Source organism: Pseudorca crassidens, chromosome 16 (genome assembly GCF_039906515.1).
Source record: "Pseudorca crassidens isolate mPseCra1 chromosome 16, mPseCra1.hap1, whole genome shotgun sequence".
NCBI classification, from domain to species: domain Eukaryota; kingdom Metazoa; phylum Chordata; class Mammalia; order Artiodactyla; family Delphinidae; genus Pseudorca; species Pseudorca crassidens.
In genome coordinates this window covers 38,750,014-38,776,914 of record NC_090311.1, presented here as the reverse complement: position 1 = coordinate 38,776,914, position 26,901 = coordinate 38,750,014, and the positions used below count along the sequence as shown (strand labels likewise).

The 26,901-nt window shown below is 42.2% G+C and overlaps 1 protein-coding gene across 3 annotated transcripts in view; it reads right to left on the bottom strand.

Annotated features, from left to right (window-relative positions):
• The window catches only part of ASAH2 (N-acylsphingosine amidohydrolase 2), a 79,422-nt gene extending 68,553 nt beyond the window's left edge, over positions 1 to 10,869 (bottom strand). Inside the window, exons 1-3 of one of the 3 annotated variants that reach the window (XM_067710140.1) lie at positions 10,721 to 10,869; positions 7,388 to 7,584; positions 5,747 to 5,896 (exon numbers count right to left, since the gene is read on the bottom strand). In XM_067710140.1, the coding sequence (XP_067566241.1) occupies positions 5,747 to 5,896; positions 7,388 to 7,584; positions 10,721 to 10,847 (474 nt within the window). In that variant the 5' untranslated portion in view covers positions 10,848 to 10,869. Of the gene's footprint in view, positions 1 to 5,746; positions 6,823 to 7,387; positions 7,585 to 10,720 lie in introns of those variants that run through there. The other 2 variants (XM_067710138.1, XM_067710137.1) reach the window with 2 other exon arrangements.
• Positions 10,870 to 26,901: the final 16,032 nt, after the last annotated feature.

Sequence of the window (26,901 nt, the reverse complement as noted above, 5' to 3'; positions counted from 1 at the left end):
TAAACTGTTTCTCTGAAAGAAAAAAGAATAGCCCTCATTTGTATCATCTGTCAATTTCTGTGGCGCAAATACACTCACCATAGTGAATTTCAAGCTACCAAAAGTTTAAACACTAACTCACAAAGTTCCTAAATATTTAACAATCAGCTCTCATGAGCTGGTACAAGCCTGTTCCAGCACACCAATGGTACATAAGGAAGCAGCAGCAACTGGTGTGCTATATACTGAAAATACATAAAGACATCCATTCAACCTTTTCTATTTTAGGTGAAGAGCTCCACCACCTTCATTCTAAGTCACATGGTCATTGAATCAGGAAAGAGATCTTACAAACCATCTTCACGCCTCATTAACCTCTCCATGCCCCAAACACTGATTCCTAGGTTGCCACATCCACATGAGCAACCATGTAATACCAGGCAAATGTGGAAAGGAAATAGGATATAACTAGACCAACATTACCAGCCCACACTCTCCATCCCCATAAGGTTCCATGTTCCTTCTGTTTGATCCTAACTCCAGCCCCAACTCTTCAGCACTCTTACGTACTCTTTCACACAGTAAATATTACTGCTTCATGAAAAAGAAATGTCTGTAGGGAGAAGGGGAAACAATCAATGAATGGACACCATGAAAGCTTAACTAAAGTCAAAAGCTGATGTTCTTACAATTCTGTAACCAAGACAAGAAGGTCTTGGAAAAGAAGGAACTGCCAGTCAACTTTAGAGCTCCCTGTCCCGCACATTTTTATTCCTAAAGAACTGTAACATTAGGATTTTTAGAATTCGGTGCATTTTTTCAGGTTTACGCAAGAATCAAGCTCTTGAAAACATAGAAATTATGAATCTTGAATTTTAAAACAAAAGAAAAAGACTACAAACAGCTTACAGAAATCTTATCCTAAACTACAGTCTCTGATATGAAGTCAGACATGTGGGACTTCTGGGGAAAAAGAAAAAAATTAAAAACTCAGTCATGTAATAACAATGCCTGCCAATAGCCATTATAAGTAGCATGTTTTCTACTTCATGAAAGGAGGGCTATTTTAACATAGAGCAAAGAAGTGACATTAATGTCTATCGCTCACTTCTTCAACTGCAGTTTCCATTCCATTTCCTATTGCTGACACTCTTGGGAACATGACATAGAAAGAGTTAGAAAAGTCATTCTGCTTTCCTGCCCTGCCTCACTGCTCAGGGATCTTCTTTAATCTTTATTCCATGCTGGAAATTTCATCAATCTCAAAGCTGAGACAGAGAATCTGACTAAAACCAGGTGTTATGCAGGGAGATCAGCTCGGTGCTTTGTGACCACCTAGAGGGGTGGGATAGGGAGGGTGGGAGGGAGGGAGACGCAAGAGGGAAGAGATATGGGAACATATGTATATGTATAACGGATTCACTGTGTTATAAAGCAGAAACTAACACACCATTGTAAAGCAATTATACTCCAATAAAGATGTAAAAAAAAAAAAACCAGGTGTTACAATAAGTTTAATGTCACTAGTTTAGTTACATTTATTTTTCACACTTTCCCCTTGGATTAACTTGGGATAAGTAAGTGGGTTCATTTATAGGTCTTTCCTCTGGGTCTCAGATTGTAAGGGGAAGTAAAAATAGGAGGAGATGGTTAAATGGTGCCCAGTATTAACTTCATAGTGGTCTACAACCCAATACATTAACCTGCTATCCCCTCCACACTCCACCCCAAAGTGTCTGTTTTAACTCTATTTCTACTTAATGACCTCACCATTTCCTAATCAGAACCATTTTTGATTCCTCAGAAAAACAGTATAGTGCTATGGTAATGAGCATGTGCTCTGGCAGGAAGATGTCAATGTTTGAATCCCACCTCGGACAGTTCCTAGCTGCGTACACTTGGACAAGTTACTGGGTCCTCTGCAACTCAGTTTCCCAGTCTGTCAAATGACATAATAATAGTACCTCCCTCATACAGTTGTTTGGAGGATTAAATGAATTAATATATATGAAGCACTTAGACCAATACCTGACTCGTCACAGGAACTACGTCAAGTGTTAGCTTTTATGCCAATTCATCCCCAAATCTCATTAGCATTTAATTTGACTTTTTACCACCATATAGTCTCACTGCTGTCCCATTGGTTTAAAACTTTTAGGCCAGCATTACATAGTATAGGGGAAATGGCCAGGCAAAGTTTAAATCCCTCCTGCAAGGCTAGTTTCCCTTTCTAGTTCTTTCAGCCTTTTAACATCTTGTAAAATTCCCCCATATTAAATCCCCTGTTTGAAATGCCTAGTGTGATTACTGTTTTCCCACTGGACTCTTATCAATAGAGCCTTGATGTTAATTTAAGGAATCTGCCAATTTGTGTCTTCGCCGCTAGCTCTAGCCTATTACAATCCACCTCGAACATCACTGTCTGATTAATCATCCTAAAGCACAACTGTGTTTGCATCACTCCTCCACGCACAAGTTTTCTAAGAATCCCCATCACCCACAAAATTAAAAACAACCTGGCATCCCAGGAGCCTACAAATTATGACCAACACACCTTCCAAGTACATCTCCAATTACATGCCTACATGTGTCCTAATAGAACTAATCTGTCTCTTCAAATACATCTACATTTCTCCCTTGTGCCTCTCTGTGTCCATGTTGTCCCCTCGATTTGATAGCTCTTCCTCCCCATGTCAACCATTTAAAATCCTCCCCATTCAAGTGTCACTTCCACTTTGAATTTTCCTCTAGTTTCCATTTCCTGAATCCCTGTGTTGTACTTTTAAAGTACTGTATGTCCACAAATTCTTCAATACCCCTGGCTTCAAGAGGTGAAGTATAACTTTCCCACCTGTGAGTGTGAACTAGACTTGGTGACTTGCTTCTAAGGACAGAACAGGGTGAAAGTGATGGTGTGCATCTTCTGAGCCTGGGTTATGAAAGGCACTGTGGTTTCTTCCCTGCTCTTTTTTTAAAAAAATTAAAGTATAGTGGATGTACCATATTACATAAGTTACAGGCATACAATATGGTGATTCACCATTTTTAAAGGTTATGCTCCATGTATAGTTATTATAAAAGATTGGCTATATTCCGTGTTGTACAATATATCCTTGTAGCTTATTTTATACATAATAATTTATACCTCTTAATCCCCTAACCCCACATTACCCCTCCCTTCTTCCCTCTCCCCACTGGTAACCACTAATTTGTTCTCTGTATCTGAGTCTGTTTCTTTTTTGTTATATTCACTAGTTTGTTCTATTTTTTAGATTCCACATACAAGTGATATCATACAGTATTTGTCTTTCTGACTTATCTCACTTAGCATAATACCTTCCAAGTCCATCCATGTTGTTACAAATTTCATTCTTTTTTATGGCTGAGTAGTATTCCATCGTATATATGTATATACACCACAGTTTCTTTATCCATTCATCTATTGATGGACACCTAGGTTGCTTCCACATCTTGGCAGCTGTAAATAATACTGCTATGAACATGGGGGTGCATATATCTTTTCATATTAGTGTTTTCATTTTTTTCAGATATGTAACCAGGAGTGGAATTTCTGGGTCATATGGTAGTTCTATTTTTAATTTTTTGAGACACCTCCATACTATTTTCCACAGTGGCTACACAAATTTACATTCCAACCAATATATATGTGGGTCCCCACATCCTCGCCAGTGTTTGTTACTTGTGTTCTTTTTGATGATAGCCATTTTGACAGGCGTGAGGTAATATCACAGTGTAGTTTTGATTTGCATTTCCCTGATGATCAGTGATGTTGAGCATCTTTTCATGTGCATGTCCTCTTTGGCAAAATGTCTATACAGGTCCTCGGACCATTTTTTAATCAGGTTGTTTGTGGTTTTTTGATGTTGAGTTGTATGAACTGTTTATATATTTTGGATATTCACATCTTATCGGTCATATCATTTGCAAATATTTCCACTGACAAAATGAAAAGACAACCTACTGAGTGGGCGAAAATCCCTGCTCTTTCCTTTAAGTTGCACACTATAAGGGAAGCCAGCCGCTCTGTCATGAGATATGGACAGTGGGGGAACTGTCAGTAGCCACATGGGTGAATCACCTTGGAAGTGGATCTTTTAGCCCTAGTCAAACCTTCAGATGACTGCAGCCTTTGCCAGCATCTCGACTGCAAGCTACCCTAAGTCATAACCACCTAGCTAAGCCAGTTCTGAATTCCTCACCAACAGAAGTGTGAGATAAAACAACAAATATTAATTAAGTCCCTATTTCGGGGGGGGCTATTTATTACTCATGAATAGATAACTAATATATCACTGTCCTTTATTCCAGTAAATCATAGTTATTTGCGTATTTCTGGTACAGTCCTTCCTCCAATCCCCTAACTAGGTACTGAGCTCATAGGAACATGTGTTATGACTCACTTAGCTGTGTGCCCCTGAAGTGCCTAACAAAGTGTCTTGCAAAAAGCAGGTGATCAATGCTCTCCAAGATAATAGAATGACCTCACTTTTAAGAATGTAGGCTCTGGTGTCGGGCATATATGTGTTCAGAAACCAGCTCTACCTTCTTCTAACTGTGTGAACTTGGGAAAGTTACTTAACCTTCTCTAAGACTCAGCCTCCTTACCTGCAAAATGGGGATAACAACAGGCTGACCTCACAGTTTTGTTGTCAGTGTAGGTGAGGGGAAAGTACTTAATCCTCTGCTCCTTACGTTTCCATAGATGGGAGAGACTTACATTCTACTCCTCGTGAGGGGGTGACACTAAAGAAATGCTTTTAGGCCCTCTCATCATCCCTCTCCCTGCCCCCTTCACACCGCAGGAGGAGAAAGTGTTTATTTGGTGAGGTTGATAGAACATGACACTGAATAATGGACATTTAATGGTCATTATTCTAGATTCCAGACTCTCCTCTTTCTCACATTTGTAAGTGTGTGAGCAGATACTAAGAATACACTTTCTTTCTGTGACCTGATCCCTGCAGAAAATATAACCAGATCAAGGTCTAGAAATTGGCTGAGAGAGAGACGCCTGGAAGTCCATGTGTCTATAACTATTTCTCTCTCCCTCCCCACCCGCTCTCTGCATCTTACAAGCTGCCTGTCCAGGACCTCCTATGCACCTTTCTGCTAAGCTCAACTTTCCCCACAGGTGGGTTACATGGTCAAAATTGGCAGAAAAAATCATAGAAAAGCCTGCCATATTCTACAAAACAGTTTAGAGTTTAAGAGTGCTAATGTTGTATTCTTTTAAAATTTTATTATGGAAAAGTTCAAACATGTACAAAAATCATCAGAATAGTATAATGAAACCCCCATGTGCCTTTCACCCAACTTCAGCAATTTACGGCCAACCTCATTTCAGAGTTGCTTTTTAATTCTCTTTAATTCCTTGCATCTATTCTTAATTGTCTAAAAACTTGAGGGGAGGGTTAGTGATTAATTGGCACTCTCAGACTTCTAACAAGGAGGATTACAAGAGCGTGTATGTGAAAGTCACTGGGACATAATAAGCTTGCAAAAAAATAGCATTAATAATGACGGTGAGCGACCAGCAGCATGGAAAGCAAGTTCTGACCAAGATGACTTGGCGTGGAATGAGGCTCATTCTCCCCATTCGATCATCTGCTGGATTGTCAAGAGCTTATAACCTTGTGGGTAGTAGAAACTCACTGGATGTGAAACCAGGAGAGCTTAGTTACTGTCACGTTCACCTGCAGACTTTGCCTTTAAATCACGTCATCTCTTTCCCTCCTCAATCACTTACCTCCAGCCTGAGTCGTTGGGACACCATGCCAATCTCAATGCTGACAAACACTACTCGACTGGACTCATCTGGTTCCGCCACGATGAACGCACGACTGTACAACCTCGTGAGGATGCCTTGTGCATTCTGGCCAGTTTTGCTGTAGCCCATCTAAAGAGGAAGAGAGAATCAGCTCCACTCCTCACCCCGCTGTTACCAGAAAGCAGCTCCACTCCTTCTCACCCCGCTGTTACCAGAAACCAGGCACAACCACACAAGAATAGACTACTTAGGAAAGGCAAAGAAATACAATCCACATGACACTGTGGCTCTGAGTGAGACAGGATATGTGTTTTCAAGAGTAAAGCCAACATCACAAAACAGGCTTTACTCTTCTGTGCAGAAAAAGGCAAAGTAGTTGTTGGGTTGGCAGTAGCTATTCACTGGCCTGTGGGCAAGGAGGGAGCTGGTGTGACTTAGGAATTCCATCACGATGCTGGAGACCTTTCATGGCTCTTCTGTTCTTTGAAACAGGACCGTTTCTCCAGCCTATCTAAGGTACTAGAGAAGAAATCGCTCCCCAGCCATCATTCCACATTCCCAGGAATACCCTGAAGACTGGAGGCCCCTTCACTTTGGTTGTTTGGCATGTGATTTTTTTTTTTTTCCTGAAGAAAATGGTTTCCTTATGACTAAGTAATACTTATTGAGGGTGCCTCCCCCTGGCTTTCATCATGTTGTCCCTCCCTCAGCCAAGTCAAATCAAATACACCTATCTTGAAGTCCCTCTCTCACCACGTCATGAAGCCCGCCCATAAAAGCTGCACCCAGGTCTTCAGCATGGTCCCTCTACTGCTTGTTTTACCTCTCATGTGAGTGGTCATTTAAGGTTTACATTCCAGAGTCGCTTTTCAGAACAGACAACAGGGAATAATTCCTAGAATCTAAAGATTATTTGGTAGGAGACAGAAAAATCCCATCAGGCAACCTCCTGCTCTGGTTACCTAGCGAAGGGTGGCTAGAAATGTGTGTCTAGCATCACAGCCCGGAAGTTGCATGCCAGCAGCCCCTAGCCACAACTGATCCAGAGAAGTGTTTTACTTGGCTAACACACTGTTGGCCCACATTAGATTTCCAGTTTTAACTAGAGTTGCTTCCATTTTCCAATGGAGAGACTTAAATCCTCAGATCTTCAATCCATAAATACTCTGGCTTCTCTTGAGAAAACCGTAAGGTAGGGCAGCCCTAGATCCACACTCTTACATGGGAACAATCAGCTAAAGCCATGCAACTTTCTACTTGTACCACAGTCACCACCACTTTCTATTGCCCCCCAAAAAACTGAGGATTTACTAGACATTTATCATCTTACACTGGCCTTCTTCAGTCATTTATGGTACCTGCCCATCCCCTGTAGTATTGGAGTTCGTCCGCCTTGACACTTCCACTCACAAAAAAAGGCCAATTGAGTTTACAAGGGAGTTGTGGTTAAATAAAAGGTCCCCTCTTCCTCATAGTACAATATCCATGATGTTAGACAGCAGTGAAGTCAATAAAAAGTGAGAAGGAGATTATGACATAATATTTAGGAATAAATACAGGGTGCAAAATAATAAAGTTACCTGTTTCACAGTCTCCTCAAGGATCCCATGATTTACCTACCAAAGTGATATCTGCTACTTGGCCCGTGCAGTCAGCTCGCCCAACACCAATATGGTAGCCACTGAAGTTCTGAAATAGAGTAGGCTCTGGGGTGCTGGGTGTTGGAGATGCCTGGATGTCTGTGGGGCCCTGGGTGGCTGGAGGGTGGGTGGCTGGAGGGATCTGGGTGGCTGGAGGGATCTGGGTGGTTGGAAAACCTGAATCAAAAAACAGTAAGATATTTAAGAAACAACATTTCAGCCCATGCACTTGTCAGCATCACTTAGAACACACAGATTCGGGTTCCTAAGGATGAACCTTTGTATATTCTCTTACATCTAACATACACGGTGAGAAACATCTCAGGAACATGTTTTATAGCGTAATCCCAAGGAGGATCTTTTTCACGGAGTGGAGATGTTTCAGCCTAACAGTCAAGCTCTCTGTCAAATGTCCTTCAACTTCTCCTCACAAGCCCTTCCTGTCTAACCTGTCACTCTTCATTCACTCACCCTGCACTTCTATTCCAGCCAAACGAATCAGGTGCCAGGTTCCTGGCACACAGCCCACTAAATCCAGCCTCTGGGGATTTGTGTCTACCACTCTCTCCATCCAGAGACCTTACCCCTTTCTGGTCCCTCAATCAGTCTCCTCTACCCCTTCAGAGTAGGTGTGGTTCCATCACAGCCAGATCCAGCTTAACCCCTCACCTTCAGGATGCCACCCCAGCTGTCTCTACCCTGCTCTTGTCCTCCTCGACCTTCTAAATCTTCTACTCTTAATGCTACCTAGATCACTCTACACCAGTTAACATAGTTCTGTTTATTTTAATTATTCTTATATCACCTATATGTATGCATATTAATACATATATTCTACATCAACATCACACACACACATGAGTATCAAAGGATGCAGAATGGGATAGAGACTAAAAGAGCAAGTGCCAGAAACAGCCCGGGTTTGAAAACTAACTCTATCATTTACTAGCTGAACAAATAACTTAACCTGTTTTACCTCAACTTTTCTCATCTATGAAGAAAAGTAACATAACTTTCTCATAACAAGAAGCTGATAATATCCTACTTCCGAGGGTTGATTGACAATAAATATGTTAATACATATTCAAAATTTAAAACGATGGCTGGAATATAGCTTTGTTTTTTTACATATTTAGACATCTTACTTATATATTTTATTTGTTTGTTTCCACCCCAGACAACAGCGAGGGGTGGCCAAGGCAACACATGTCAGTGTCACCGTGCATTAGTGGTCAGAAAGTATTTAGGCAAGAGATTAACAGAAGACTTCTTCTGGGTTCCAGAATTTTGGAGCTCAAGAAAGTTTAGAGATCACATAATCCAATCTCCTCCATTTTACGGATAAGGAAACTGAAACCCAGAGAAATGACTTAAGCAAGATTTCATGGAGAGCATATGATGAATCAGGTGCCTAACCCAGATCCTCCAACTCAGAATCTGCAGCTCTTTCATCCACATTCTAAGTGTAGTTAGAATTCATGTTTTCCCATCCCCAAGCCCACGTTTTCTACAAGACATCAAGTATTGCAAGGAAGGAATCAGGCACCTTTGCTATTGCCTCATTTGTTCCAATGTAGGAATGTAGTGCCAACCAACGCCAAATCTAGTCACATAGCCAAAGGATTCTTTTCGATCTCAGAGGCTCAGATCTGTAAAGCAGTACTAAGGCTAGCACCTACCTTTATGGGAGTTTGTGAGGATTAAATGAGAAATTTACATAGAATGTTTACCATAGTGCTTGACACAAAGTAACCATTCAATAAATAGCAACTTCTACTATGAAAATAGTGACTGTAGTTATTAATTACCTCCCTGAGCCTCAGGCTCTGGATTCTCTAATTTTAAAAGAGAAAACTAAGTCCTATGCATTCTTTCATTTCTAGCAGTCTAAAACTCATTCTGCCCGCTCCCAGAAAAGAGGATCTCTGTTTCTCTGGGTCTGTGGGCAGTGAATTCAAAACATGGGGACAGGGACTTCCCTCGTGGTTCAGTGGTAAAGAATCCACCTTACAATGCAGGGGACACGGGATCGATCCCTGGTCAGGGACTTAAGATCCCATATGCCACGGGGCCACTAAGCCCACGCGCCACAACTACCGAGCTCACATGCCTCAGCTACAGCCTGTGTGCCGCGAACTACAGAGCCCAAGCACTTTGGAACCCACGCGCCACAACTAGAGAGAGAAAACCCGCACTCCACAACTAGAGAGAAGCCCGCGCACCACAACGAAGAGCCCGCACGCAGCAACGAAAGATCCTTCATGCCTCAATGAAGATCCCGCATGCCTCAATGAAGATCCTGTGTGCCACAATGAAGACCCAACACAGCCAAAAATAAATAAAATAAATAATAAATACGTCTTTAAACAAAAAAACATAGGGACAGGTAGAGAATACATTAGAAAAGAGAAGAGCCCGCAAAAGAGAAAACCAAGGTGAACAATGTTGCCTCTCCTTCTCCATTGGGCCTGTGGCCAGCCCTCCCTTTACTTTGGTGAAAGCATTCAGTCCCCACCTGTCTTCCCTACTGTTTATCAGGTATATAACCTATCATCAAAGGAGAGGCTCCCATGAACGCGATATTGCCTGTAAATTTAGCCTAGGTGGTTTTCAAAAACTAAGTTAATTTCCAACATTTAAAAAAAAAAATCAGGAAAAAAACCCCCCAGATGTCTAAACCGCCTCCCCCAATTTCCAGCTTCCCTTGAAAACTCAGAAGGGCTGAGTCGATGTGACATCATGACAAAAAACAGCTGGCACTCAGGAGGGCCCGTGGACCCTCTTCACCAGAGAGACACCTGTCCCCACCCTGGGCCACGCCCCCCACCCCATTTATGGAACTTGATTGGCCCTCATGCGATTTGAGTTCAAGATCCCCTTCTCTAAAGCTTTCACAGGCTAATTGACATTCAGTGGGTCTTTCCTTCTCCTTTTGCCCCCCACCCCCTAGAGAAGATGATGCCAGAAAGGAGGCAAAGAGAAAAAGAAGAGGCTCAGGGTAAAAGCTCACATTACTGGGCCTTGAAGAATCCTGAGCTGTACTTAGATCAGTGGCAAAGTGAGACAAATAAGTGCATGTCAGAATGCAGCACTGGCTATTTGGGCCAAAGGTAAACTTGATAAAAACTGCTATCAATGCATAAAGGGCAACTAAGGTAAAGGTTAGATAACCATCCCAGGCTGCTTAAGTACACATTGAACTGCCCTGTTACCAGCATTATCAGCAGACACTGTTTCTTGCCTTGATGTCCCCCAAAATGAAGAAATTTCCTGCAGGCTGGGAATAGCATACAAGAGAACCCATGATACTTGCCTGTGTGATTTTCAGTGGTCCCACTGGTGACGAACAACAGGCTGAGAAGAGCCACCGTGATCCCTGTCATCATCACAAAGAGGAAAATCAGGAATATCTCTAATGTGGAAAAGGTACATTTGGCCATTTCTCCTGAGGAAAAGCAGAGACAGAAGAACAACTGCGGAAGAGACAGAAAAAAGACAGAATAACAAATTAAAATACACATGCTTCAAGCTGTCCGAGGCTAAGTTGTCTTAGCTCTTTCATATGAATAGACTATACCAAGAATACCAAGTACAGGGCATATTTGCCACTAGGTCCATATCCCAAGCCTGTGGAAGAAAAGACCAGTCAATTACAGCAGTCCTTGATGAATTCACATGGGGTTTCCAAACGCTTCTCAGCACAGTGCTCATGCTGGAAGCCACCACCCATCATTTGGCATTGGCAGCTAAGCTAAAACCTATCTGTATTCCTTGGATACATCATACTGCTTTCATTTATAGCAGTGATGCTCTCTGTACATGGGTCTAGATTGGAGCATTTCTGTCAACAGGGATAACTGATGTACCCACATGGCTTGTACTTGTGAGAAAGCTTGCTGGGGTTAGGGCTTTACTTTGTGGCCATGGACTAAGTATCTTGTCCACAAGGAGGTGAAACGGACCTTTGGCCTTTAAGCTTCCTGTTCTAACTTTCAATTACTACCTGAATAGAAAAGGGCATGGAAAAGGAGATTGGCATCTCTGATCTCAAGCCAGGCATTTGTAAAATTTCCCTCTTCAGTGGTCAGGAGGATCCCACACATTCTGCAAACCCCATGTTGAAGTATGAGGATAAAGACAATGGCCCTTGTGTGCTACAAAAGCAGAAAATGTCCTTACAGATTCCTTAAGATATTTTCGGAGTAGAATTCATCATAACTCAGAGGGACTACAGAAGCTGAAAACTCACATAATGTAGCATGAGAAAGGATAATATGATGGTTAAAAATTGCATTCTGAAGTCTGGTGCCAGAGTTCAAATCTCATTTCTGCCACTTACTAGGTGACCCTGGAAAATCATCCCCATCACTGAGCCTCAGTTTCCCCATCTGTAAGTAGGGATGTGACAATGATGATAATTTTAGTACCTATCTCATAGAGGTTTTATAAAAATAAGACAAGATGACACAGTAATAGTTTGTTTCATGGAATGGGATAAGCGTTCAGAATGTCAGCATTTATCATGAGGTTCTAAAATAGCAAAGACTCTGTGCTCCTCAGCAGCATTAAGGGGAGTTTATATGAGTTTGTATTAAAGAATCATGAATCACAGGTGGGAACTTTAGAGTCCGTTTTCTTAACCTCAAGGAAGCTTGAGCAGTGAGATGGGGCTGTGGTCCCAAGACTTGCCCCACAAATGGCTAAGATGTGGCTAAGATGCTGCTACCCCCAAGAGCTGTAAATTGGCAACAAACACATGTATTTAGTATGGCCCAATTTTTCATTTCAATGTGACTTAGTCAACAAGATAAAAGATAGAGCTTACAATTTATCCGTAAAAATAGAATCTACTTTTACAAATATGAAACTTCGGTTTTCTTTCAAAATATTTTGTAAAATATGGCAACACGGAGACAGCATTCCCACGCACCAAGAGTTTTGTAAAACTTAGTAGCTGCTGTTCCCTTTAGATGCGGCAGCCCTTCTCTAACCGGCCACTGCCTCTACCCAGTAGGCCTTATCTATCCGGTCTTCGTAGTCATTTTATTTTGCAATCCACAGACTAAAGGTTAAATATCAGTCTGACAGCAAACACTTCAGAGGTAGGGCTGAACTGGGAGAGGACCAAGAGCCTGGAACATCTTCCCTATTTCCTAGTTTTTTGTTAGCAGGCGTTCCTCAGCCATTTATCACCAGCATGATCACCTTCACCACCATCGGTAGGGACAGCTTCAAACTTAGGGCAAAACAACTTTCACTATCAGCCCTGAGTCAGAAAGCACATGTAAGATATGTCTCTGAAACTTCGATGAGTCAAAAAGGTTTACTAGTCATTAGCTATTGTTTCAGTAGCAAACTTCAAACCCTGTAGACCTAGTTCTTGCCCAAAGCTTTGGTTTCTGTGAGCCTTCCTGCCAGCTGAGACAGCTTTTGCACAAATAAGGCTATTAAAAATGGATGACTGACAGGTGGACCCTTGAACCCCAAAGCGTGTACATGCAGATGAAGTATGTAAATGTGGCTATGTGGTAAGAGCCTATGTGACAGACATGATATGAAATATATGTGTATGCATGTGTGTCTGGGTTTGTTTGTTTGTTTGTTCTTTGCTGGTTTTGCTCTGCTGAACTAGCTGTCACCACTGGCCTTTTACACAAGTCAACAATGGCACTCGATTTAACATTAGCATTTCCACCTCTTACTTGGATTACAACCACGTACCTCGTGTATTTCACCACTCTATTTAGTTGCCAGAATTACCACCAGCATATTACCATTCTTTTTGAAACCATTAGCACTATTTCTTGTAAATGACTAGAATCTGAATTTAAACATGAAAGCAAATGCCTTATATCTCCCTTCAGAAGGCAAATGTACCTTGGAGAGCTGAACCAATGATTACATTTTAAAGGACTGTACATATTTAAATAGTTCCCACTTAATCTAGCATAATCCTGCAAGGTCAACAGTGAGGCTCTAATGACACCGTAACAAGCCACTTGTTAGATCTTTACCACCCTGAGGTCCCCCATTTTTCAAGACTATGACAGTAAAAAGTAATATTTTGGCAAAATGGGTTTCCAAAGCTAAGCAAATGAGGTTTCATCAAGATCTCTGAGACAATGGGGTGATTCAAGATCCCTCCCTCCTTCTCCAAGATAATACAGGCATTCTTACCTGATTCAACCACTCAGGAGAACTTGTGTATCCTGGTAAAGCAAATGATGGTCCAGAATCGTGTTCCCCTTCCTCTGGAACACCGCTTGGCTGGGATTTCTTAGCACTTCCTGAAACCTACCGAGGAAAGATTTCCACAGTCATGTCCAGGAGAGTTAGAGTTCCCACGAGCATAGCTTTGTGGGTTTGGCATATGGAAGAGATTAAAGTGTACTGATAACACACGACTTACTAGCAAACTTTCCCCTGGGACAGCCTGATAGTGAGGTACTGAGTTGCAGAAGGCCTGCCAGGCTGAAGGACATTTCAGAGTTCAACACGACTCTTCCAGCACAGCAAGGTCTGTGCAAAGCTCCAACCTGGATCACAAAAAAAAGCACCTGCTTTATTTACCCCTGGCCACTCAACCAGTGCTCAAGAGGAAGTGATAATGTATGCTGGACATTAGTGTGGGCTATGGGCCCCACTAGGCAACATTTACAATAATTTCAGAACAGAAAAGTGAACTTTTAGATTCTCATGTATAAAAAGAATGCAAAGTTTTAGATGAACTAAGAATGTGAATAATGAGTATACAAAAGAGAAGAGTGTATGCAACATTAAAAATTATATTGAAGGAAATAATATTTAGTAATTTTTTCATGTCATTAAATTAAGTTTGCAAAACATTATGATCCCATTTTTGTAAAGTATACATTATTTATATGTGTGTGATCATAAAGACTGTAAGAAAATACAGCAAAAAATGTTAAGAAGCAATTATCTGGTGATAAGATCATGGGTGAGTTTTGTTTTCATCTTTTTGATTCTTGACATTTTCTATGACAGCCACGTAGCATTTCTGTAATGAGGAAAATAAAATGTTTTAGCTTATCTCAGAGAATGTACACTGTATAACAGCATGAAGTTAAGCAATGGCCCACAGAAGACAAAGAGAGAAATACATAGACCAAAGTCCTCCTTTTTTCCTAGTAAATCCAAACTATCCGGGAAGCAATTTAAAGAAGACCACATCGGCTGCTGAATTCCACACAGAGTTTTAAGAGAGACCAGCCCCAAAGTTCCAATGGAAATATTAAAGTACTTTCAGATAGGACATTTAGTAACGTGTCTTAGCTACCTCTCTGCTACAAAAGAGGGGAACAGGTTAAATTATGGTATTAGACAAGTTGTTTTTTCTTTTCGTGCAAATATGTTTGTTGCCTGACACCAAGAATTCTGAGACCAAATCTAGCTAACTTAAGGCAGCTGGGGAAAAAGAGAAGAAAATCCACTAGAAAGCATCAAAAGAAGTTGAAGATGCAGAGGCTCAGGAAGGCCAGAGGTCAGCTCTGAGGGTCTATGTGGCAGGCTCTACTGAGCCATCTCTTCAGGGCTTCGTCATCAAGATGGATGCTCTCCAACTACTTTAGGTCTTTACCTTGTTCCACTCTGGATTCAGTTCCTAAAGGACAGCATTTGGGGACTTCCCTGGCGGTCCAGTGGTTAAGACTTCACCTTCCAATTCCAGGGCTGCAGGTTCAATCCCTGGTTGGGGAGCTAAGATCCCACAGGCCTCACGGCCAAAACACCAAAACATAAAACAGATGCAATAGTGTAACAACTTCAATAAAGGCTTTAAAAATAATAATAAAAAAATTAAAAAATAAAAGACAGCATCTGACTGACCTAGCTCAGATCATATACCTATCCCTTCCATTGAGAGGATATTTAAAAAGACCATACCCAAAGAGGGAAGGACAGTTCTCCAAAATAAAATCAAGGTAAAATAGAAACAACAGAGAGCCACTAGTGACCTGCCATTGGATTTCCTTCTCCCATCCTTCTCCCTTACGTGGGAGGTCCTCTAAACTGGCCCTGTGATCTAAAATGTGGTCTCTTCTGGACCTCTCCAGTCATCTTTCTCCCTGTAAGAAGGAGCCACGCCAAGCTCATTCCCACTGAGACTACCTAGGTGTCCCACGGTTGGGTCAGCGAAAATCATTTTAACCGGGGTTTCAGTAGATAATCATGGCATAATATATCATTTCTCCCAGACAACATTTGAAGGCCCATTCCTGAACACTAAGGGGTTGAGAATCAAGGAGATTCCAAGCACCGTGGCAGAGTCAGTGAAGGAAAAATGTTGGGCCAAGGGGACTTGTGGTGCCCATCAAGACAGCTGACTCCTACAGCCAGAAATAGACTACCTCGAGGAGAGGGGAAGACGTAATCATTGTAAATATTTCATGCGTGTATTTTATTTCTGTCTGAATGACCATCAGACAAATCCTGTTTGCTAGGATAAGGATGGCTGTCCTTCTCAACTCATCACCCCAAGACACTCACTCATGTTCTACCCATTTTACAGATGAGCAAACACACACAGAAAGGTTAAAGGGCTTCCAGAACAGGAAAGGATGGTTAAAAGTGAGCATGATTAAACAATAATTATTCCAGGATGTGAGCCCAAGTCCCCAGATTCCCAGACAAGACTGCTTACCTTTCACCAAACTCTTGCTGTCTACATCACTTCAACTCTGGCCCTGGCATGGCAGCCTCTGGGCACAGACAAGTCATGTGTTCTCTCCTCATTAGCAGATGATGAAGCAAATCATGTCCTCTGTCTCTTAACATCCTAACACTGAGGAAGATTCTCCCAAATGCCCAACTCCTCAAACATTAACCAATATTCTAGCACTACGAATTCTCTCATTTTACTTATGCCTACAGAATAGGGGCCTTAAAAGGCTTGATGCTAATTGCTTTTTTTTTTTAAACAGATCTTTATTGGAGTATAACTGTTTCACAAAACTGTGTTAGTTTGTTGCACAACCAAGTGAATCAGCCATATGCATATACATGTCCCCATATCCCCTCCCCCTTGAGCCTCCCTCCCACCCTCCCTATCCCACCCCTCTAGGTGGTCACAAAGCACCGAGCTGATCTCCCTGTGCTATGCAGCTGCTTCCCACCAGCTAACTATTTTACATTCCGTAATGAGTATATGTCAATGCTACTCTCACTTCGCCCCAGCTTCGCCCTCCCACCCCATGTCCTCAAGTCCATTCTCTGTGTCTACCTCTTTATTCCTGCCCTGCAACTAGGTTCTGGTCACATCCTTTTTCATTCTTTAATTCTTGGAATAACTGAAGAATAAATTACTTTTAAAAACCATATAGTATTTCATATAGCACCCAGATTGTGGTCTCTAAATATAATCCCTTGCTAAAAGGAAAAAGAGATCCTTGACGCAATGGCTGGTTTGGGGTCTGGGCCAGGAAACACATAAATCTGAAATATTTTTTCATACCAGAAATCAAGGAAGTCATCGAGATGATTATAATTGTTTCAAAAAGAACTAGAGTTTCCCACTAGCCAAAAATGGGTCAATTTGAGCAATTTAAAAAATAACTGCAGTAGATAAGCAAATCAATTTTGCTTAAATTCATGATGTCATAATGAAATTTTTAAAAATCTCATTGATTACCTTTAAAAGATGCTAGGGAACTAGTTTGTTTTTTTCTGAAAACTGGTAAGAAAAAAACAGGAAGTGGGAGGAAGGATCAAGAAATAGAGTAAGAATGTACTCTTCTTTTGCTGTACAAAGGTAACTCAGGGAAAGGAGTAACTATTTACAGAGCAGCTATTGATGAGAAAGAGTGGAAGCCTATCAGAAAAGATCTACAAATAAAGATATAAAGAAGGAACCACAACAAGATGGGTAGGGGGTGCAGAGTCGTGGTATAGTCGAGACCCATAATGCTGGGCGGGCGACCCACAAATGGGAGAATAATTAAAATTGCAGTGTTTCTCCCCAAGGAATGAAGGGTCTGGGCTCCACATCAGGTTCCCCAGCCCAGGAGTCCTACAGGCTTTGAAGGCCAGCAGGTCTTACTTTTGGGAGACTCAGAAGGCTGTGGGAAATAGAGATGCCACTCTTAAAACGGTGCACACAAAATCTCACACACTCTGAGACCCAAGTCAGCAGCAGTAATGTGAAAGGAGCCTAGGTTAGACCCACTTGCTGATTTTGGAGAGTCTCCCAGAGAAGCAGGAGGCAACTGGAGCTCACGCTGGGGACATACACATGGGCAGCAGCCAATCGGGGGAGCTCATACTACCATAAGGACACTGGGCTGGTAAGTGAATATTTTGGAATCCTTTAGTTTATTAGCTCTGGGACCCAGCCCTACCCAATAGCCTCTCTGCAGCAATACTGGGATGCCTCAGGCCAAGCAACCTGTCAGGCAGAAACACAGCCTCACCTACCATCAGGCTGGCTGCCTTAAGATCCCTTAAGCCCATAGCTGCCCTGTTACCCAGCCCTGTCCAACAGAGGGCCCGGGACTGACCTTGCAACCAGAGTGCCAACATTAGCACCGGGACCCCCAGAGCCCTGCAGCCAAAGACGCTGACACCTGGTTCCACCACCGGTGGGATGGCACCAGACCAAGGAGCCCCTGGGTTCCAGCCCCACTCAACAATGGGCTGATACAGCAACTCTATGACCCCTAGGGTCCAGTAGGCAGAGACACTGGGACCCGGCTACACCTACTAGTGGGCTGGTACTAGTTCCAGGACTGGTCTTCACCCACCGGCAGGTGGACACCAGCCCCAGGACCACACAGCCCCGCAGCCTGCCAAGTCAGGATCCAGCCCACATACCAGCAGGTCAGCACCAGCCCCGGGACTTCCTGGGTCCCAGTCCTGCCTACCAGCAGGACACTACCAGCTGTGGGACACCCTGCACTCCTCAGTCAGCAGCCCTGGGATCCACCCCAGAAACTAGTGAGCTGACACCAGCTTCAGGACCCCCAGGGCCTGGCTCCACCCATCAGTGAGCAGACACTAGTCCCAGACCACTGAGCCTAGGCCTGCCAACACCAGCTCCAAGATACCTTGGACCCCTCAGCCAGCCACCCAAGGATCTACCCACACTCACCAGCAGGCCAGCACCAGTTTGGGGAAACTCCAGATTCTTCAGCCAGCTATGTCAGGAATAGGCCCTGCCCACCAGCAGGCTGACACTAGATCTGGAACCACACACTACAGAACCCAGCTGCTCCCCACAGTGGGCAACACTAGCCCCAGGACCCTTGGGGCTCCACAGCCAGTCACCTCATGACCCAGCCCCACCAAGCAGCAGCTGGCAGTCTCCACCAAGGCAGATACTGGCAATAAACCAGACCAGGGGCCAGTCACACCAGACCACCCATAGTAGTCAGCCTGGCACAACAGAAGGACGCATGCAGCCCACATAGGGGACATCCCTAGGGCATACAGCTCTGATAACCAGACGGGAATGTGCTGCTGGAATGCATAAGACGTATCCTACAAAAGGCCACTTCTCCAAAGTTGGGAAACATAACCAACCCACCAAATATATAGGAATAAAAATAGCAAATTAGACAAAATGAGGCAACAGAGGACTATGATCCAGAGGAACAAGAAAAAACCCCATAAAAAGAACTAAGTGAAGTACAGATAGGCAATCAACCCAATAATGAGTTCAATCAATAATGAGTTCAAGGTAATGATCATAAAGAGATGCAAAGAACTCAGGTGAAGATTGAATGTATAGAGTGAAAATTAAAAGTTTTTTAAAAAGAGAAAATATAAAGAACAACCAACCAGAGATGAAGAAAACACTCTCTGAAATGAAAAGTACACTAGAAGGAATCAAAAGTAGATTAAATATTACAGAGGAAACATACTTCAACATAATAAAGGCCATATATGACAAAGCTATAGCTAACATCATACTCAATGATGAAAAGCTAAAAGCATTTCCTCTTAAATCAGGATTAAGACAAGGACGTCCATGCCTGCCACTTTTATTCAACATAGTTTTGGAAGTCCTAGCTACAGCAATCAGAAGAAAAAGAAATAAAAGGAATCCAAATCGGAAAAGAAGAAGTAAAGCTGTCACTGTTTGCAGATGACATGCTACTATACATAGAAAATCCTAAAGATGCTACCAGAAAACTACTAGAACTCATCAATGAACTTGGTAAAGTTGCAGGTTACAAAATTAATACACAGAAATCTGTTGCATTTCTATATACCAACAACAAAAGATCAGAAAGAGAAATTCAAGGAACAATCCCATTTACCATCGCATCAAAAAGAATAAAATATTAATATCTAGGAATAAACCTACCTAAGGAGGCAGATGACCTGTATTCAGAAAAATATAAGACATTGATGGAAGAAACTGAAGATGATACAAACAGATGGAAAGATATACCATATTCATCGGTTGGAAGAATTAATACAGTTAAAATGACCATACTACCCAAAGCCATCTACAGATTCAATGCAATTGCCATCAAAATACCAATGTCACTTTTCACAGAACTAGAACAAATAATTGTATAATTTGCACGGAAACACAAAAGACCTCGAATAGCCAAAACAATCTTGAGAAAAAATAGAACTAGAGGGTATCATAATCCCTTATTTCAAACTATACTACATAGCTATAGTAATCAAAACAGTATAGTACTGGCACAAAAACAGACACATAGATCAATGGAACAGAACAGAGAACCCAGAAATGAACTCATACTTATATGGGCAATTAATCTATAACAGAGGGGCAAGAATACACACTGGTGAAAAAACAACAAATGGTGCTGGGAAAACTGAACAGCTACACGCGAAAGATTCTACTCTCTCACACCATGCACAAAAATAAATTCAAAATGGATTGAATACTTAATTGTAAGACCCGAAACCATAATAATTCTAGAAGAAAACATAGGCAGTACTCTCTCATACATCAGTCTTCATAATTTTTTTTTCGATATGTCTCCTCAGGCAAGGGAAGCAAAAGCAAAAATAAACAAATAGGACTATATCAAACTAAAATGCTTTTGCACAGTGAAGGAAACTACCAACAAAACAAAACGGCCACCTTCTGGATGGGAGAAGATATTTGCAAGTGATGTCTCTCACAAGGGGTCAATATCCCAAATATACAAAGAACTCATACAACTCAACTTCAAAAAACAAACAACATGGTTTAAAAATGAGCAGAGGATCTAAATAGACATTTTTCCAAGGAAGACATACAGATGGCTAACGGGCACATAAAAAGATGCTAAACATCACTAGTCATCAGGGAAATGCCAATCAAAAGCACAGTAAAATATCAACTTACACCAGTGAGAATGGCTGTTATCAAAAAAAAAAAACAAGTGTGACAAGGATGTAGAGAAAGGGAATCCTCATGCACTGTTGGTTGGAATGTAAATTGGTGCAGATATAGAGATTCCCCCCAGTATAGAGATTCCCCCCAAAATTAAAAATAGAACTACAGGGCTTCCCTGGTGGCACAGTGGTTGAGAGTCCACCTGCCGATGCAGGGGACACAGGTTCGTGCCCTGGTCTGGGAAGATCCCACATGCTGCAGAGCGGCTGGGCCCGTGAGCCATGGCCACTGAGCCTGAGCGTCCGGAGCCTGTGCTCCGCAACGGGAGAGGCCACAACAGTGAGAAGCCCGCGTACCGCAAAAAAAAAAAAAAAAGAACTACAACATAATCTAGCAATTCCACTCATGGGTATTTACCCAAAGAAAATGAAAACACTAATTAGAAAAGATATATGCACCCCCATGTTCACTGCAACATTATTTACAATAACCAAGATACAGAAGCAACCTAAGTGCCCATCAGTAGATGTACAGATAAAGAAGATGTGATAGAGGTAGATATAGATATATAATGGAATATTGCTAAGACATAAAAGAATGAAAGCTTGCCATCTATGACAACATAGATGGACGTAGAGGGTATTATGCTAAGTGAAAAAAGTCAGACTGAGGAAGACCAATACTGTATGATTTCACTTACATGTTGATCTTTAAAAAACTAAAAACAAATGAACAAACAGAAAACAGAAACAGAGTTATAGATACAGAGAACAAATAGGTAGTTGCCAGAGTAGAAGGGGTGGGGAGGAAAGAAATATGTGAGAGAGATTAAGAGGTACAAACTTCCAGTTGCAAAATAAGTGAGTCATGGGTATGAAATGTACAGTATGGGGAATACAGTCGATACCTATATAATATCATTGTATAGTGACATACTGTAACCAGACATTGTGGTGATCGTTTTGAAATGTATAGGAATATCAAATCACTATGTTGTGTAACAGGAACTAACACAGTACTGTAGGTCAGTTATACTTCAAAAACAAACCAACAAACAAACTCAGAAAAAGAGGTCAGATGTGTGGTTACCAGAGGCAGAGGTGGGGGGACGGGGAATCGGAGGAAGGCAGTTAAAGTTCAAACTTCCAGTTATAAGAGAAATAAGTGCTACGGATGGAATGTACAACATGATAAAGATAATTAACACTGCTGTATCTTTTTTTTTAACATCTTTATTGGAGGATAATTGCTTTACAATGGTGTGTTAGTTTCCGCTGTATAACAAAGTGAATCAGCTATACATACACATATATCCCCGTATCTCCTCACTCTTGCGTCTCCCTCCCACCCTCCCTATCCCACCCCTCTAGATGGTCACAAAGCACCGAGCTGATCTCCCTGTGCTATGCAGCTGCTTCCCCCTAGCTATCTATTTTACATTTGGTAACACTTCTGTACCTTATATATGAAAGTTACAAGAGTAAATCCTAAGAGTTCTCATCACAAGAAACAAAATTTTTTCTATTTCTTTAATTTAGTACCCATATGAAATGATGGATATTCACTAAACTTATTGCGATAGCCATTTCATGATGTATATAAATCAAATCATTATGCTGTACACCTTAAACTTACACAGGGCTGTAACTCAATTATATCTCAATAAAACTGGGAGAAAAAAAAGAAAATGAAAAAAGAAAGGAGGGGGGCTTCCCTGGTGGCACAGTGGTTGAGAATCTGCCTGCCAATGCAGGGGACATGGATTCGAGCCCTGGTCTGGGAAGATCCCACATGCCGCGGAGCAACTAAACCCGTGAGCCACAACTACTGAGCCTTTGCATCTGGAGCCTGTGTTCCGCAACAAGAGAGGCCGCGATAGTGAGAGGCCCGCACACCGCGATGAAGAGTGGCCCCCGCTCACCACAACTAGAGAAAGCCCTCGCACAGAAACAAAGACCCAACACAGCCAAAAATAAACAAATAAATAATTTTTAAAAAAAAAGAAAGGAGGGAGAAAAAGGTAACTTGGGAAAGCGAAATTATTGATGAGGGACACTTTCTCACGATGGAAGTATTCAAGCTAAAAATGAGGAAGGAATGACCAACTTAGAATCTAAATGCTTTGCAAACCCCGAATGAAATGATGGATATAGGCAATGACCATCAGCGGCTGGCTGCTTAGGTCACCAAAAGAGTCAACCAGATATTGCAAGGCTCTGAATGATATACATGACCTTACCTTTCCAGTATTCTTACCAAAAATATTAAACCTAAAGTGGATCAGCCTCTAGATCTCAGAGCCTGTTTATAGGAAACACAAGAGACAGCCGAGTATTTTAGAGGACAATGTGGGGATACAGTAAGCAAAATCCAGACTGAGAGACTCTGTAAGACAAATGAGCCAGTTTCCTTAACAGACACATTGGAAGTGGAAAAGGAAAGAAAGATGGAGATGGAGGTAGAAGAGTAGGAAGAGGGAGAAGAAGAAGAGAATATGAGGAGGAAGAAGAATGGGGAGCAGAGAGACAGGCAAGGGAAGGGGGACGGGGCCAGGAAGGGGAGGAAAGGAGAAGCAAGCTGTAGATTAAAAGAGGCTGAAGAGACATATCAGCCAACTGTATGCTGTATATCCCAAACCATCGCTATTTGCAACCTGATTCAAAACCGGTTTTTAAGAATTATGAGACAATTGAGGGCTTCCCTGGTGGCGCAGTGGTTAAGAATCCGCCTGCCAATGCGGGGGACACGGGTTCGAGCCCTGGTCCAGGAAGATCCCACATGCTGTGGAGCAACTAAGCCCGTGCACCACAACTACTGTGCCTGCACTCTAGAGTGCATGAGCCACAACTACTGAAGCCCATGCACCTAGAGCCCGTGCACCACAACGAAGAGTAGCCCCTGCTCGCCATAACTAGAGAAAGCCCACACACAGCAATGAAGACCCAACGCAGCAGAAAATAAAATAAAATAAAAATTTAAAAAAAGAATTATGAGACAATTGGGAAAATTTGAACACTAACTAGATATGTGATATTAAGGTATTATTATTTAGAATGTTAGTGAGATAATGCTGTTGTGGTTATATATTTAAATCTTTCTCTTTTAGATACATTCTGTGACAGATTTTTTACAAAAGGAAACAATACCAAAAGTGCAAAACTCAGATCAGTGGATGGGTGATGAACAGATAGGAGAGATGAATGGGAAATAAGCTTTGTTATTTAATATATCGGTGGACAGCAGAGAGGCAGTGAAAAGCACTGCAGCAGATACTGTGGAGTACTTCACTCAACACCATTTCTAAGCCCACCTAGTGTGCAGAGGCTGGACCCTCATTTGCCTTGAGTGCCAGATATAGTTTAGGTTCTACCTTTCAGATGCACTAGTGTGAGACCTTGATTCAGAACTGAGCTACTTGGGGAGAGAGGCAGGGCATGGGACATCCATCTTACAGTGTGTAAAGTGGCGGCATGACTCTGAGCTGCTTCCTCAGTGGCTGCTTCCAGCTGATGCAGCTGCTCCCTTATTCCATGACCGTGACCAAGGTAGCTCATCCCTTGGCCGTTCAGTTCTGCAGTTTAAGTTGGGGGGATTGTTCCTAGAAGCTCAGTCTCAATGCTCTGACTTCATCCTTCAAAAACATTCTGCAAGTGACCTCTATCCCTTAATAAAGCCCTTTCTTCTTGAGCTAGCAGGATTGGATTCTGTTATCTCCAACTACGAACTCATCTAAGCTAAATCTCACAGAAGTGAGCATTGGATCTCTCTTTGGAGAATATATGCATTTCAGTCATTGGACACTCTATGCCAAGCCACCTCTGGGAACACTTTTGAAGTTAAAAGTGATGAGCATTTTGGCACAATGAACTTTTCATCAGGCCTGAAAAGAAATTAATTTTAAGTACGCAGGACTGCCATAGTGGTACCTTATTACCTTATGGGTTTTACAAAGGACTAAAATACCCCTTTGAACCCGAAAACAGTCCCATCATCAGTTGACTATTTACAGATTCATAATGTCTCAATTGAATATTGATCTCAAACCACAAGCAACAGAAGAGAGAACAGAGTCTTTTCTGTTCCAAACTGGAGAGAACGTTTCTTATTAACTCCCTTATGCACCTGTCATATGTTGAGCCTGAGAATGCAACTAGGGGATGTTATTCCCTTCAGTTGGGAGCCCAAGTTCCTTCTATAAAGGAAGTCCCAGCTCTGACTGTAGTGAGAGGAAGATGGCAGGTGACAGAGGAGCACATGCACCATGGCTCTCCTTCCCCTGGGGATTCCCAAACCCCATGTTCCCAGCAATACTGAGAGTCCTGCTTTTCTCAGAGAAAAGGGTAAACTACTGCAGGGCTACAGAGCTCCTCTCCCCAAATTTACCCCAGTCCTACCTTCAACACAAAGGGCAAAAGATACAGAGAGATATTGAGGGTATGGAAAAGATTACAATTTGGAATCTGAAGATTGAGGCTTTCTCAGTGACCTTAATCCCTCTGAGTCTCATTTTCCTTGTGTGAAAACTAGAGACTAACAAAAAAACACCTTATTGAAAGATTCACATAGACAATAGTTTTTAAAAAGTTCTTTGCTAACTCTACAGTATGATGCAAATGAGTCATTAATTAAGTGAATGTGGACTCCCAAGAGTGGCAGCTTCCATGCCTTTTTGACCTTATAGCACAGTTCTTTTCTTGGTGTATTCCTCAAGCTTGGTTCTACAGATCTCCCTGTTAGAGTTTGAAAAACTCAGCCTTGGAGAGAACGAGTGTCTTTTGCTATTTTCAAAACATTCAGAGGATTTATAATTTAGATAAAATTGGAATTGCAAAACTTCCCTACTTCTCTGCTGTTAGATAAACAGTGTGGGGCTATATAACCTTTGCAGAGTATTTGGAAATTATTCTCTGATGATTTGTCTCTTTCCAAAACCACAGATAGGAATCTATTGCATTTGGCAGTGACAAATTTGACCTGTTTTCCATACAAGATTATGAAGGCAGATTGGAGGAAAACAGGCTACAGCTGCATTTATCATGATTTCAGGGACAGGGTGACAATATCTTTGATGTAATTTTCCCTTCCACATAAATCTCAGCTGCTTAGCATCTCCCACCTGTACTGTGCACTTGTGGGAAAAGTACCACACTGTCCTTTGATAGAACTTGGAAGAGAAAGGACCAAGAGAAACAGAAAGCAACTTGCTTCTATCAAAGTCCATCTGGACTCAGTGTTCTCTTGGGCCAATGGGAGAAAGGACGACCTGAGTGGAGCTTGACACTAAAGCACAATGTCTTTCTTGTATTGGGCAGAACCAGCCTGAGGAGGAAGCCTGCCTGGTGAGGACCGCTCTCTTCCCTGCCTGGAGCAAATGTACTTAAACCATTCACAGAGGATTCCCCCATTAGATCAGCCAAAAAGCAAAAGGGGAGAGAAACAGATCATCCCCATGCTAGAGAGTAAATGCACATCAGTTCTCATGCTCTCTCTTGCTGCAATTTTTCTGACTTGTTTCTAAGGATAATCCACTTAAGGTCCAGGTGGAAGAAGAAAAAGTTCTTGCTCATGTGTTCTACCTGGAGTGATAATGTCTGCAGGAGAACTTAACATTGTGGGTTTGTCATTGATTTGGAATCGTTATAAGTTTAGGTGGCATCTGAGATATCCAGGTTCAAAGGGTATGGCCAATGAAATGAGAAGGGATATCTGTCTGATGCTCCCTCCACCATGTGAAGCCAGGACCAAGCCTCAGTGTGAGCCAGAAGCTGAGGAAGGATTTTGGTCTGAGGAACTGACATGAGGGTAGAGAGGTTCTGCTGGAGGTCAGTAGGTTCCCCAAGAATCAAAGAGGCCAGCCCAGGAAGTCTACGAGAGAAAGCCAAGGCTTGATGATATCAGGAAATCAGGCAGGAACCTCAAGTTTGCAGGAGTCAAAGGCAGGATCCAACTCAGATATGGAGCCAAGACAGGGCCAGGCGGGGATGAAATCTAAGCTAAAACAGATGAGGCACAAGTCCCAACAGGTTGGTGGTCTTGGGTAAAGACCCAGATCACCTAGAGGTAGTGTTTATGACTCCATTTTGCAAGTCAGTAGATTAAAGAGATTTGCATGGGTTGGGATGGCTAATCATGCCAGCACATGAAGAACAACAACTTACTGGGATGTTATCATGTAGAAACTT